This window comes from Hypanus sabinus, chromosome 10 (genome assembly GCF_030144855.1).
Source record: "Hypanus sabinus isolate sHypSab1 chromosome 10, sHypSab1.hap1, whole genome shotgun sequence".
Taxonomy (NCBI): domain Eukaryota; kingdom Metazoa; phylum Chordata; class Chondrichthyes; order Myliobatiformes; family Dasyatidae; genus Hypanus; species Hypanus sabinus.
In genome coordinates this window covers 101,909,926-101,925,764 of record NC_082715.1, presented here as the reverse complement: position 1 = coordinate 101,925,764, position 15,839 = coordinate 101,909,926, and the positions used below count along the sequence as shown (strand labels likewise).

The following is a 15,839-nucleotide window of genomic DNA, read 5'->3' as shown; positions in this document are numbered from 1 at the left end:
TCTTATCTGGAAGACCACAATCTGTGCAGATTGATGATAACATATCCACCTCACTGACGATCAACACTGGCACACCTCAGGGGTGTGTGCCTAGCCCACTGCTCTACTCTCTATATACACATGACTCTGTGGCTAGGCATAGCTCAAATACCATATTTAAATTTGTTGACGGTACAACTATTGTTGGTAGAATCTCAGGTGGTGACGAGAAGGCATACAGGAGTGAGATATGCCAATTAGTGGAATGGTGCCGCAGCAACAACCTGGCATTCGTCAGTAAGACGAAAGAGCCGACTGTGGACTTTGGGAAGGGTAAGACAAAGGAACACGTACCAATCCTCATAGAGGGATCTGAAGTGGAGAGAATGAGCAGTTTCAAGTTCCTGGGTGTCAAGATCTCTGAGGATCTAACCTGGTCCCAACATTTCGATGCAGTTACAAAGAAGACAAGACAGCAGGTATACTTCATTAGGAGTTTGAAGCGATTTGGCATGTCAACAAATATAATCAAAAACTTCTATCGTTGTACTGTGGAGAGCATTCTGACAGGCTGCATCACTGTCTGGTACGGAGGGGCTACTGCACAAGACCGAAAGAAGCTGCGGAGGGTTGTAATTTTAGTCAGCTCCATCTTGGGTACCAGCCTACAAAGTACCCAAGACATCTTTAAGGAGTGGTGTCTCAGAAAGGCAGTGTCCATTATTAAGGACCTCCAGCACCCAGGGCATGCCCTTTTCTCACTGTTACCATCAGGTAGGAGGTACAGAAGCCTGAAGGCACACACTCAGCAATTCAGGAACAGCTTCTTCCCCTCTGCCACCTGCTTCCTAAATGGTCATTGAATCTTTGGACGCTACCTCACTTTTAAAAAAATATATAGTATTTCTGTTTTTTGCACAATTTTTTAATCTATTCAATATACTGTAATTGATTTACTTATTTATTATTTTTATTTTATTTATTATTATTATTATATTTATTTTTCTCTCACTGCTAGATTATGTATTGGATTGAACTGCTGCTGCTAAGTTAACAAATCTCATGTCACATGTTGGTGCTAATAAACCGGATTCTGATTCTGACCGGCAACTCCTGCAACGCCACTGTTGCCAAACTGTATCAGTCTCTGCTGTTCCTTTGTGGAGAGAAGGAGCCTGCTCTCCATATTATCCTGGTCTGGCATTAACACAACACGGGAAGCAGAGTTACTGGTTGTAAGCCACTATGCTCATCTGACATAGAGCGTGGCACCAGGGTTTGCTTCCGACGGTGGAAGAGATTCTAAGATTTCACTAGACAGTTAGGCATGCCCCAGACAAAAAGCTGCTGTCCCGCCAAGGTTTGCCTTCCTCATTGTGTGCATGGGGCTAGGCACTAGGCACTATACAAACCGCAGGCCGAAAACACTGCACCAGGCAAGACAACAAAACGAAGGAGACCAGCTCTAAAACTGGGATGTCGGAATGTTCAGACAATGATGACTGGCCTCTCTGATAACCTCCAAGACACCAGCACACTGCTGCATGGCAGCGAGACCTGGACAACATAGCCTAAGCAGGAGAGAAGGCTCAACACCTTCCGTTTAAGGTGCCTTAGTCGCACCTTGGGCATTTTCTGGAGAGAAAGAGTACTGAACACTAAGGTTCACTCTCGTATCGGCCTCCCTAGCGCAGGCTAGACTGGCTGGGCCACGTCCGCCACATCCCAAAAGACATCCTCTACAGTGAGCTGGCTTCAAGCATGAGTCCCACTGACTGCCTGCAACTGCGCTCCAAGGGTGCCTGCAAGCAGGATATCCTGCACTGGATGTCAACATTGAGCCCTGGGAGGGACTTGCAGTCATCTGCACCAGGTGGAGGAGCACCTAGAAACAATACCTTAAGTCAGGCAAGGAAAAGTTCCGGGAAGTGACAGCAGGCCCATAGAAAGCAGAGCTGACACCAACTATAGATGCGACCTTTGCAACAGAGATTTCCACTCTCTCATTGACGGCCACAGATGGCACAGCACCAACAAAATAGACTGCTAGGTCGCAACATCATTGGTTGTCCTGGACCAGTGGAGCAGCAGACGGTCTGGCAATCAATCGCCTGCTCTCATCAGAGTGGAAATCCTCACTGTCTCATACTGGGTGATGACAGAGTTGAGTAGTACCCGCGACTGGATCAAGAGCATTGTCAAAAAGTTCTGCATGTGCTCTCAGAACACTTTGTCAGGAAGCAGACCATATGGGAATAAACTTTCCCTTCCCCTTCCTGGACATTCACACCCTTACAAATATGTCACTGAGATTAGCAAGGCTGTCTCTACTTGCTCTGGCCACCAGTGTTTGTACCCACCTGGTCTATTCTTCCATGTGCCACTGTGCCCTACCCCAAGGGACAACATGGTTACAGATTGCTAAGGAACACAATCCAATGATATCTAGGCCTAAGATGCCACTTAATTACTTAGCATGGTGGTGGTAATACACAGGAGGGAAGGACTCATTCTGCTAGACTTGCCCCAAAAAATAGGTGGTTATTGAAGATCAGACTGTCATCAAACTACATCCTTCCGAAAAGGGTTCTGGCCCAAAACTTCAATTTTTTATTCATTTTCATTGATGGTGCCTGACCTGCTGAGTTTCTCCAGTATTTTGTGTGTGTTACTCTGGATTTCCAGCATCTGCAGAATCTCTTGTGCTTATATGATAAAATAGGTTTCCTCAAGGGAACACTTTGCTTGACAAACCTGTTGGAATTCTTTGAAGGAGTGACAAGCAGAATGGACAAAGCAGAATCAGTTGATGTTGTGTACTTGGATTTTCAGAAGGCCTTTGACAAAGTATCATACATGTTGAGGATGTAATGTTGAGACTTTATAAAGCACTGGTGAGGCCTCACTTGGAGTATTGTGAGCAGTTCTGTGCCCCTTACCTTAGAAAGGATGTGCTGAAACTGGAAAGGGTTCAAAGGAGATTCATGAAAATTATTCCAGGATTGAGTGGCTTGTCATATGAAGCATGTTTGATGGTTCTGGGCCTGTATTCACTGGAATTCGGAAGAACGAGGGGTGACCTCATTGAAGCCTATCAAATGGTGAAAGGCCTTGATAGAGTGGATGAAGAGAAGATGTTTCCTATGGTAGGAGCATCTAAGAACAGAGGCCACAGCCTCAGAATAGATGGGCATCCTTTGAGAACAGAGATGAGGAATTTCATTAGCCAGAGAGTGGTGAATCTATGGAATTCTTTGCCACAGGCAACTGTGAAGGCCAAGTCTTTATGCATATGAAGGCAGAGGTTGGTAGATTCACAATCAGTCAGGGCATGAAAGATTATGGGGAGAAGGCAGGAGATTGGAGCTGGGACGAAAATTGGATTAGCCATGATGAAACAGCAGAGCTGACTCGATGGGCAAAATGGCCTCATTCTGCTCCTACATCTAATAGTCTTCTTTCACTTTATTCTTGCATCCTGAATTGTTACCTCTCCAAATGTGATGGTTAAGTAGTGAAACATTGCCCAACAAAAGTTATTACACCTCAGGTCTATGCCATTGACGATAAACGACCTTCTGGGGTAGTTTGAAATTTAATGAAAAGTGCTATACAAGTGTAAGGATCCCAAAACATGGACACTTCTGCATCACTGCACAGCCGCTATACACAGTCATACGGTCAAGTCATAGAAAGACGCAGCATGGAATCAGGCAGTTCAGCCCACTCCATCTGTACCAACCAACCGTTGACACAAATTTTACATTCATTCATCTACCTAATGATATACAGTGTGGAACAGGCCCTTCTGGCCATTCAAGCCACACTGCCCAGCAATCATAGGATAATTTATAACGACCTATTAACCTATCTTTGGACTGTGGGAGCAAACAGGAGCACCCAGCCAAAATGCACACAGTCACGGGGAGAACATACAAACTCCTTACAGGCAGTAGCGGAACTTGAACCCGGGTCACCTGTACTGTATTGTGCTAACCACTATGCTAATCCCAATGGAAAACAAATGAAACTGTTGATGTAGGAATCTGAACAACAAAATGCTACAAGAACTCAGCCTGTCCAGCAACATTCATGGAAACAGCCCAATCACCCTTCCTCAGATCTGGGGATGGTGTGGAGGGTTTACAGTTTTCAAAGCGGACCTTTTGAGGGAGGAGCAAAATGTAAAACAAAATGGAGATTTGACTAAGGCAAATCAAGTGAAATGGAGCATGACAAATGAGCATTAGCAATGTATTTGTAAGAGCTTGGGTTGAGAAAGGGTCATAAGCTTGACGCCTTACCTAAAGTTGATAAAGTCATTGATAAAGGGTTCTGATGAAAGGCCTCAGCCTGAAACATGGACCGTTTATTCTCCTATATAGATGCTTCTGACCTGCTGAGTCCCTCCACCTTTTTGTGTGTGTGTTACTCTGGATTTCCAGCACCTGCAGGAAGGCTTGTGTTGAGAAATTCAGAGTGCTCAGCCCAGTTAGCTGCAAAGCGTTTAGGCAGAAGATAACATGCTGATTTCTCATTTGCATTGGCCCTCACTGGAGAAGGCCACAGATAGAAAGGGAGTGAGAATGAGCATTAAAGTGGAAAATTTTATTTATATATAAGTCATATTATAGTGCCGTTTTCATTCTCCCCCACATTCTTATCAACTGCACCCACATTTTACCATTCAACTCTACATTCTTACACTGAGCAATTAACTTCCCAACCTGCATGTCTTTGTGATGTGGGAGGAAACTGTGGTACCTGGGTGAAACCCACATTGTCACAGCGGGAGCAAACTCAACATAGACAGCACTCAAGTTCAGGATTAAACTTGGCACTACCCAAGAGATAACTGAAAGTTTGAAGAGAAAAGACTGTTTAATATGGAGTAATTTAGCTACCATTTTGGATGAATCAAGGAAGTTCTATTTGAAGCAAAATGATACATATCGTTTTGGTGGTGAACAATGCACAACCAAATCATCTGTCTTCTCTGCTGACAATACTACAATCACGCAGGAGGAAAATAATTAACACAGGATTGTTTTTGTTTCTTGTAATTAAATTGTTACCCTTCCTCTTTTACTCAAATATAATAAAAAAATTAAAATACAACATAAAGCTGATGTCTGAAAAGGATAACATGACATATGATACTGATATTACGTAGTGATGCACATTATCCTAGGCTACAAATATAGGTTCAGCTGTTTGAACAAAACAAGTTAATTATGTTCATTGGAGTCAAATGAATACTCCACATTTTAAACACACATTACAAAGAACACATTAACGGGGCAACAACACACTCTTTACAGATACAGTTATATCTGGCAGGGACCATATAGGAGACATTACCGGCACTCTGCACCAGCAGAAAGTTAACTTCACATCTTAAGAGGTAACAAACAGGTCGGTTGATAAGGGGAAGCTCAATTCTTAATATTCATCAATTCTTAATTTTCATGCTGTTATCATGGTATCAGCAGGAATTAACCATAACTTATCCTGCCTAGAGACCTGCAATTGTTTTGTGAGGAAAAAAAAACAGAATTTCCAGCAAGGAAATTTCCATCAGTCTTCTCCTCACAGAGTAGGTAAGGAAATGGCCATGTAGGTAGAAGATGAATGACAGAAAAGGAAAATACATCCCATTCTATGTCAGAAAATTAGTCTTTTTTAAAAATTTCAACTGGTTTTCTGATACTAAACTACTGAAGTAAACTCTGCTCAACAACTCCTCTGCGAACTACTCCAGCTCTGTACAATTGTTTCAAGTGGACTGAGGACATCTCTGGCAAAGCCAGGTCTACCACTCAACCCTTCAAAGGACTACAGTACTGTTGCCTTGATACACAAGATACTCCCTTCAGTTGTTCTGAATCACCAGAATCTTGATTTTTCTCCAATTAACATGAACAAAGAAAGCAGATAAAAATGAAACTGGAAAAAGAGGCCCCATCTCATAGATTTCAATGAAGGCTAAGGGTTAGTTTAACAACCCTAAATACAAAACATGCTAGACATAAAAATCTCCAAACAGTGAACCAGCCCTGGCAGTTGAAACTTGTTAAGTGTTTAAAACATAGCAGAGAGGATGGATATCCCACTATTCTTTTACTTCAAAAAGCCTTGCATTGTGTCTAATCCAATGCAGTGAATATCTCCTGTGGCAGCAAGAACCCATGTAAAATCAGAGTGCGCAGGAATGCAAAAGCTAAAACACAGGTTTAGAAGGTGTAAAAGATAAGCTGTTCCAAGGATCAGGACAATAGATTCAAAAGCAATAATCATGCAATGTGCAGTGGTTAACTTAAACTTTAATTTCTCTTTTGCAAGCCCCAACTGCAGAGTCATTGCCGCCAATTTCATAGTTTGATACACTCATGTTACTTTCTCTAGTTGTGCAACTTGTAATTAATTCTTTGTTCACCCACAGCACCAGTGATATTCGATTCAATAAACGTAGTCAACAAACAAACTGAGCACGCATCCACAGCAGTTAAACCAGACCGAAAAGAAAGCCTTCAATTCAAACGTTGGCAAACATAATATTTCAGCACCTCGATAAAACAAAGTGATGAAACTTTAGGTAGCACTATGGATCGTACAACAGTCTACAATGGACGGGCAATGCTGGCCATTCAAAACTGTGTTTAAACCACAAAAAACCAGCATCAAGCAACAAAAGGTTGCAGATAATCCTACTGCATGCTGCTCCTGTGTCTGTTTCAGGTCCAAGGCAAACCTTTGCAGTAGATTGGTCGTCATTTGGTATGATTTTTTTTTATTGACAAAATGTAGCAGTTACTTGAAAATAAACTGAAACCACTGAGAGACCAAGCCAGGGCACTCGACACTCCATGATGCACTTCCAAATAACAAATCTCCACATTGAGAAAATTACGCTCAATCCTTTATTGCAAACCAGATAAGATGAATGATTTTATAGCAATAAAAAAATGAACAAAACTAAATAAGCAATATAAAAGTCTAATTAGTGGCCTAATAGTGATATTAGTGTAGCTAAGCAAAGTTAGTGAAATTGCGAAGTTAGCCATCTAGCTAATGTTCCAATAACATCCCAATTAACAGCTATCAAAAAAAATCATATCCCCCCGACTTGCTCCCACTCAACTAGAGTAACTGACTAAGAGTGAACATGCAACTCTACTTGCTTGCTTCCACCACATCCCCACTCCCATGAGATTCCCATAATAAATGGACCAACAAATACAACAAAGACAGAAAATAGATAGATCGCTCCAACACAATGGCTGTGGAAGAGAATGGAGATCCGGAACACCAGCCTGGAAGCACAATAAAAACACTGGATTGGCAACGAGCAGAAAATAATTTTGCATGACCACAGGGGAAAAGGGACTGATTGGGTTGCCCTAAAAAGAGCCATTACACACTTGATGGGTGAAATTGCCTCCTCCTGGGGTGATTCATGGCACAGATGGAGGGACGACAGGGTGGCTGTTAAGCTTAGAAGGTCTTCCGTGGTCAAAAGATCAACTCAAGAGTCAATGTGATGCTTAGTTTACCAACTGTCTGACTCAGACAGTTACCTTAATGAAGATAGAGACACATGTTAAAGAATAGAGCTTGGGATAGAGAATGACAATGATGGCTTTCATTAAGAATAGTTTTATTACTTGTGATATGTACATTGAAAATGGTAGGGGCTGCCAGGCTTCCAGCACCAACATGCCCACAACTCTCCAACCTAACTGGACAGCTCGGGAACGTGGGAGGAAACCCGTGCAGTCTCGGGGAGAACGTACAAAATGCTTAGAGAGAGCGGTGGAATTAAAACCCAATTGATGATCATTGGCTTGGTAAAATGATTGCGCAAACTGGTACACTACTGCACTCTCCGACAATCTTGCCAGCGTTCAATTAAAAGAGAGTTTTGTTCATTTAGGGCAGGACCTTATGTGAACTGGCTGATGGTTTAGAGTCAGTAATCAAAGGTGATGGCGAAGAAAAGCCGAGTGTCATCATTTTATTTCCAAAGCACGGAACCTATGTTTTCAGATTTTGTTGAAGAGCAGGACAATGGAGTAAATTCAACGGAGATTTTACAAGTAATGACAGAGCTAAAGAGAAGCCTTTACTGGTGATTTCCTTCTCATGACCAGAGACAGTCAAGAATAGAACCAGGTGAGTGCAGTGACCTTTGGCTGGAAACTGATGGGGATGCTCCTGAGGGGCTGGAACAGGCTTCCACAACAAAGGTGGCAAAAGAGTTACAATAAGATTGTTGTTCATGAACTTTGTCAGAGCTGGTTTTACACAATGCTGCGAGGTGGAGGAGGAGAGCTTTGGGCTAGGTGATCATGAATTCGCCAGTCCACAACATGGTCATGGAATTTGGCGATGAGAGAGGGGCAGAAGCTGTCTGTTGTGTATAAACTGCTTAATATGATTATTATGAAAGCAATATAATGGTTTCACAATTTCGTGAATTAAATAATCCGCTGCAGTTAATGTATTAGTCTTAATTGTTTGTGCTCATCAGGATCAAAGTTGTCAATGCTGAGAAGAGAGACCGTTGGGTTTTAAGTATCCAGCATCAGCACATTCCTACTTCAGATAACATGTAGCCAGAGGGAAAGAACATGCTTTGAATACCCACTCCAATTCCAGAAACAATTCTGCCTCTCTCACTGAAACCTATCAAATACTGAAAGGTCAAGTTACAGTGAGCATGGAGAGGATGTTTCCTATTGTAGGGGAGTCCAGGACCAGAGGGCACAGCCTTATTGATCAGAGATGTGAAGGAATTTCTTTAGCCAGATGGTAATGGATCTGTGGAATTCACTGCCACAGGTGGTTGTGGAGTCACGAGGTGCATTTAAAGTGGAGGTTGACTGGTGAGGGTGTCGAGGGTTATGGGGAGAAGGCAAGAGAATGGAGTTGGGAGGGATAGTATATCAGTGATGATGGATTGGTATAGACTTGCTGGCCCAAATGTACTAATTCTGCTATGTCTTATGGTCTTATAAAGGCTGTCAAAGCTGAGAACAAAGAAACTCCAGTTTCGAGCGTCCATTATCAGCACCAGGTGGTCCGACATCAAGTAAGATATAGCCAGAGGGAGAGGACACACTTTCAATACCCTCTTTAATTTCAGAAGAGAATCTGCCTCTAACCTAGCGCAATTTTTTATTGCAAAGATTGCCTATATCTGCAATCCTTCTCAAATGTGCTGGTTTCATACTGTGGTGACCCACTTTCTACGCAGGCGAACCGGCTCACAAAATGGCGCAAGCGTCAGCAGAGAGGCCAGCCCTAAAATGGCACTGAGCCTTCTTCACCAGCAAGGACAGAAAGTCCGTGCGCGGGAAGAGACTTTTGTACTGCACCTCTGACATCATTTCCACCCAGAGAGGGCGGGAACGGAACTGCGTAAAAGCCAGTGCCAAAGTTTGAATAAGCTGGTCTGGAGTGCAACTTACCGGCTGCGTATCGTTATTTCTAGCTGTGTGTGTAGCACATCACTACATTGGTGACCCCAATGGTCCAAACGGAACTTGGACCAAAGATGATCGACTCTTCATCCGATCATGCAGTTTCGCTAAAACTGCCAACTTTCTGGACGCTGCGACCAGGCATTTGGTTTGACCAAGCAGAAACCCAGTGCCAGATTCGGCAGATATTCAGCCCAGTTCACCTCTAGCCTGTGGTCTACAACGCTTCCACCATCACTTGAAGTCGGCTCTCATGGCCCACCTGAAAGGGCTTAACTAGGTGGACGAGCTTCCCTGGGTCCTGCTTGGAATTGGTACAGCGCCTAAAGAGGATCTGCACACCTCATCGGCCGAGTTGGTGTACGGCACGCCCCTGGTTGTCCCAGGAGAGTTCATATCAGCACCAAAAGGGCAAGAGGAAGAACTCGCAGCAGTCCTGGACAGACTATGCGAAAGGCTTGGCAACCTGGCCCCCGTACCAACTTCACAGCACGGACGGACCCCGACCCATGTACCCAAAGACCGGCAGAACTGTAAGTTTGTGTTTGTACAAAGGGGCACACACCAGGCACCGCCACAGTGGTCGTATGAGGGGCTGTTCAGGGTGATCAGTAACAACGGGTCGACATACGCTCTGGATATTGGGGGAAAGAGGAGGTTTTCACGGTGGACTGACTCAAACCGGCTCATGTGGATGGCGCAGCCAGTCAAGGTTCAGGCACTGCGGCGCAGAGGCAAACTGCTCAGAGACTGATCCAGACTGTGGACTTTGGGGGGATTGTATCGCTGGTTCGGGGGGGGGGGGGGGGGGGTTCTGTGGCGACCCACTTTCTACGCAGGTGAACTGGCTCACAAAACGGCGCTTGCGTCCGCAGAGAGGCCAGCCCCAAAATGGTGGTGAGCTGCCTTCTTCACCAGCAAGGGGAGAAAGCCCGCGCACAGGAGGAATGGAACTGCATAAAAGCCAGTGCCGCGAAGTTTGAATAAACTAGCCTGGAGTGCAACTTACAGACTGCATGTTGTTATTTCTAGTTGCGTGTGTAGCACATTGCTACAATACCATGTAATCCTTCACAAAGAAAATGGAGATTATCAAAATTGTCTTTATACTACTAAAGTATGGAAGGATTTGTGAGAGGAATTCAGCATGAAGTTACTCTATCTTTAAAGGATTATAACTGGACAAACATTTGAATGACATGGTATAAGGCTGTGGAGATTAACGGGATTTTGAAATATTCCAGGATAGAATTCCCACTGGTACAGTGTACCAAACATCCTTCGTATGAACATTTTTTCCTCTCTATCTTAAAACTCTCCATTCTGCGACTGTGAATGGAGAAAATGCATTAATTGTCAACTAATTCATAAGGTAAAGTGCTGATATAGTAGATAAAGTTTCTTGTCTCAAATTAAATTTTTAAAAAATGAGCATAAAGAAGAATGTAGTTAAGCCTAATCAGCTCATAATTTATGAAGTATTATTTTGAGGTAGTATAGAACATCCAGAGACATATCAAGGCTACAAATACAGACCGTCTAGACTACTGTGTGTTAAAACAGTACAGGTGACTGTTGCATTAAAATAGGGGGCTGGGTACACCTGGAAAACCACCTGCTTTGCAATTTTCTGTGGTACAAAGCCACGTCATCTGCGCATTCAAAAAATGAGCTGAAAATAAAAATAAAAACCAACACATAATTTCTGTGAGAGCAAATTTTGATTCTGTTTTTCAGAATTTTTTTTTACCCGAACTGCAGAAAATGTGGGGGCTGTCTGTATCACAAAAATCATCAAAATAATGAATATTGTCACATGACCCAAATTATAATCAGAATCAAATTTCACTTCAAAATACAGCATGTAATAGAAAGGAATTTAATAATAGTGTGCTTAAGAACTTTTGCTGGTGAAAATCACCTGCAATAAAATGCGTTCTTTAGAAATACGAATATTATTGTAAACTCTTTACATGCTTTCTCTGTCCAATGCCTTTCCCTTGTCTTACAACCCTAATCAAAACACAGTGACTGCAGTCAAAGGGCCTTCTACCCCTAGGCCTAAGCCTCTCAAAACACTTGAAGTCTATAACATCCCAGCAGGCCACAAGTAGCAATAGTGGTCTGTGCACAGGGAACATTGATTTTGGAGCAAAGTGCCCAAGTCTAATACTAGAACAGATGACTCTGAATGTAACAAAAGCTATACACTTTTTATTTCTTATATGTTTTATGAATACGGTTTTATGAAATTTAAATCATAGATGCCAAATAACATCCTTAGCATCAAAGTTTCCCTCTTTTACTACAGCACTCTTCTCAATAGGTTGTCAGGTCTTCCTTTCACTGTGGATTAACAGCACTCATGAGAATGCCCTTGTCATGTTTTTTTCTACACGTTCTCTCATGCATTTGACTTGAAATTACATCACCCATTCTGGGCGGGAATCGGGGATTCTCCATCTAAGGCCAAGACAAGGACTGCATTATTTCAACAGAAAGCCGAAAAGAAGTTTAATAAAGAAAATCCAAGACATGCCTCTTTCTCCCAAAAATATTCAATTTAGATACCCAGAACCATTGTTCCCATGCCAACCACAGATCAGCACTTCACACACCTCCCCATTTTCTGAAAACCCAAAGCCAATCTGATGCAGAGAAACTCTATTAACAGTTACAGAACTCACACAGGCTTCACCAGATCATCTAGCATAATTTCAGCAGGAAAACAAAGGACACTGTGACAACTTTGTCGCTGAAACTTACACATCGATTCATCATAGATTGTTTTCCAGCTTGCAGCTACCTCTGAATAGTTCAACCTTATCTGCACTAATTCAGCAGAGACCACTCCAAGTTCCTGGAATTCTCTCTCACTTCCTTTAAGCATTCATCTTAAAAGGCATACACAAGCACATACACTTTCCAATTTCATCTTCAACAGAGAATTAAATTTCATGTGAAACTGCTCCATATACCTGCTGATGGTTCAAGTCACCTTATGTTTACTATATTCATTTGTTAGTACAGTCCAGAATCAGCCCTTTGAGCCATGCTGCCCCTAGTTTAACCTTAGTCTAATGACAGGACAACTTACAGTGAGCAATTAACCTACTTAATGGCACATCTTTGAAATGTGGGAGGAAACTGGAGCACACAGAGGAAATCTACACATCCTGTGGGAAGGATGTACAAACTCCTTATAGAGGATGGCAGAGTAGAACTCAGATTCCAACACCCTGAGCTTTAACAGCATTCAGCTGACTGCCATGCTACCGTGACTTAATAAGACTTACTCTGCTTGACTCAACACCACTTTTACAACCAATATTTATTGTATTTAACCCATACGAAACTGATGCCAAAATTTAAATGTGGGTCTGTTGTGAACAGAAGTATGGTATTGGTGTACATAAATAAAGTGATTACTTTCGAGAAGCTTTAATTAAATATTAAAGGACTCTCCAAACCCAACTTATACTGTTAAACAATTCTAAATTACTTTTGGTAGCCTCAGTATATTGTGTGCAAGTCATTGGTGATGCCACTTGGTGCACTGTGTACAGTTTTATTCATCCTGATATAAGAAAGAAGTTGTGAAAGTGGAAAGGGTTCAAAGAGGTTAGCCAATCACTTCTTTATTCTGTGGAATTTAGGAGAATGTGGGCAACAATCTAGAAATATTTAAAATTATCAGAGGCATAGATGGTAATGGTTCATTCCCCAGGTTGGAGAGTCCAAAACTAGGGGATGTGGGCTTAGGGTGAGAGGGGAAAGATTTAAGATCTATTTTTTCACTTGCAGGTGGTGAACTTACAGATGGGGAAGGGAGGCTACTTAGTCACATAGTTGAGACAAATACAATACTATCAATTAAGTACTTAAGTAGTCAGATAGAGAGGTGGGGCAGAGGAATATGGGCTTAACGGAGGAGATTAGAACTAGATGCACGGAAATGTGGTCGGCAGAAGGGCCTGGATCTGAGGTGTACTGCTCTATAATCTTTAGATATTTGATGTCAAGTAACTGTGCAACATTTAAATCCATACAGATAATTGTACCAAAATCTTATTTTTGTTACTTGTTACAAAATCATAGTAACAAAATGTTACTTTAATTTTGTTTTTACCTACCAATGCTACTTTATTGTTGAAGTTGCCACAGTTGCGAGAAAGCATTCTTTTTTTCTTTGAACCACCACCAGCTGAAGAAAACAAACTTAATGAATTTCGAGGATGCCATAAATCAAGAGCCCATAGAACTTTCAGCAAATCCCAAGTCTTGCAGCTGAGAGCACAAATCTCCTAATAACATCACCACTCCAAGTCATCACTGTCTATCTGGGTCGTGTCCAGGAGATCAGTGGACAATCCCCATAGGACGAGCGAACCACCAACTCTCTACCTGCTGCGCAGCCAAACCAGGCTGAGCCGAGTCGCTTCTTTTGACCAGAATTGTTCAGGACCTCGTCGCCGAACCGGTCTCGGTCCCAACCCACCCTGTTTCTCGACACACTAAACTTAAAGGAACAGAAGCTCTCGACAGCGAGAAAACAGCACGGGCCAATCAGCCGATGCGAAGCCCAAACACGAACACACCTGGAAAACGACGACTTCACGCAACCCGCTGAGAAAAGGTTCTGTTAAAATAAGCAAATACAATTTACCTTCATAAAGGGTGTTCTTTATTTTGGGGCACGTTAAATAAATCCTCACAGATTTGTAAGAAACTCCTGGTTTCAACTCTGGCTGCAACTACGCAGATTAAACTCCGCACACTTTACCACCCCACCCCCTCACAGTCCAGTACCTGCCCGACGCGACCCCTGGGGGACGCTGACTGCCACTGCAGCCTGGCGCCGCTGCCCCGTTGCGACTCCTGGGGGATACAGGCAGATGCTGCAACGAGGGGCCACTGTCTCAAAGAAAACTGGAGTCCCTAAAAGTACATAGAGTGCACTTAAACACAGTTCGGGTCACAAGAAGAGAAATCTGAATAACACACAAAATGCTGGAGGAACTTAGCGGGCCAGGCAGCACCTGTGGAAGAAAGTACAGTCGACGTTTCAGGCTGAAACCCTTCAGCAGTCCTGAGCTCCCCCAGCATTTTGTGTGTGTCACTGTTGGAGAGCAGCCGCTGGGGGGGGGGGGGGGGGGGGGGTGGTAAAAGGCATACATTGTTACAGTGCACTGTCCCAGAGTAACCTCTGGAGACAGAAGCATACACTGCACCACAGTGCCATTGACCTAGGACAACCACCATGGGAAATGCATTACAACACAGTACACTGTCCCAGAGAGACCACTGGGGAACAGAGGCATACAGTGCACTGTCCCAGAGTAACCCTAGGGCACAAGCATGTAGTGCAACATGGTGCTATTGACCCAGAGGAGCACCTAGGGGGAACAAAGCCATACACTGCTCCACAGTGCGTGTCCTAGAGCAACTCCTGGGGAACAGAGGCATATGCTACAACACAGTACCACTTATCCAGGATAACCCATGACAGACACATGCAGACACAGCATGACCGTGTCCCTTTCTCAGAAAAGAAATCATAGAGAACAAAAAGGGAAAGAAAATTCCATATGTCTGAAGGAGAGTGACCTCCAAGAGGGCCACAGTCTTGCTGTGTTCGGAGGCTTGCGTGCCCCAATGACCCGGAAAGCTATATTGGCTGGAGTTGGGCTTTACGCTTTGGCTCTTGGTTGGGCCACATGCCAAAGAGGTCAAAGGGTATAGGCCAAGCTAAGAGTGGTCCACATGTCCTCCAGGTTTGGGGGTTCAGCTCAGGGCTAACAACCCTGACTGGAAAAACAAAACTGGTCTTTTAAGAGACTTTTAGATAGGTACATGGAGCTTAGAAAATTAGAGGGCTATCTTGCCATTTCTAAGGTAAGGACATGTTCGGCACAACTTTGTGGCTGAAGGGCCTGTATTGTGGTGTAGGTTTTCTATGTTTCCACAAACCCCATTTCCAGAAAAGTTGGGATATTTTCCAAAGTGCAATAAAAACAAAAATCTGTGATATGTTAATTCACGTGAACCCTTATTTAACTGACAAAAGTACAAAGAAAAGATTTTCAATAGTTTTACTGACCAACTTAATTGTATTTTGTAAATATACAGAAGTTTAGAATTTGATGGTTGCAACACACTCAACAAAAGTTGGGACAGAGTTAAAATAAGATTGAAAAGTGCACAGAATATTGAAGTAACACCGGTTTGGAACACTCCACGTTAAGCAGGCTAATTGGTAGCAGGTGAGGTATCATGACTGGGTATAAAAGTAGTGTCCATCAAAGGCTCAGTCTTTGCAAGCAAGGATGGGTCGTGGCTCACCCCTTTGTGCCAAAATTCATGAGAGAATTGTTAGTC

At 43.1% G+C, this 15,839-nt stretch overlaps 1 protein-coding gene across 11 annotated transcripts in view; it reads right to left on the bottom strand.

Annotated features, from left to right (window-relative positions):
- Positions 1–14,267, bottom strand: part of ankrd6b (ankyrin repeat domain 6b) — a 186,073-nt gene extending 171,806 nt beyond the window's left edge. For 6 of the 11 annotated variants that reach the window (XM_059982406.1, XM_059982405.1, XM_059982404.1 and 3 more), the window contains exon 1: positions 14,128–14,267. Coding sequence is in view for 3 of the 11 variants with exons in the window: in XM_059982414.1 (XP_059838397.1) it covers positions 13,595–13,639 (45 nt within the window). In the remaining 8 variants the exon portion in view is untranslated. Of the gene's footprint in view, positions 1–13,594; positions 13,666–14,127 lie in introns of those variants that run through there. The other 5 variants (XM_059982414.1, XM_059982417.1, XM_059982413.1 and 2 more) reach the window with 5 other exon arrangements.
- Between the last annotated feature and the right edge of the window lie 1,572 nt (positions 14,268–15,839).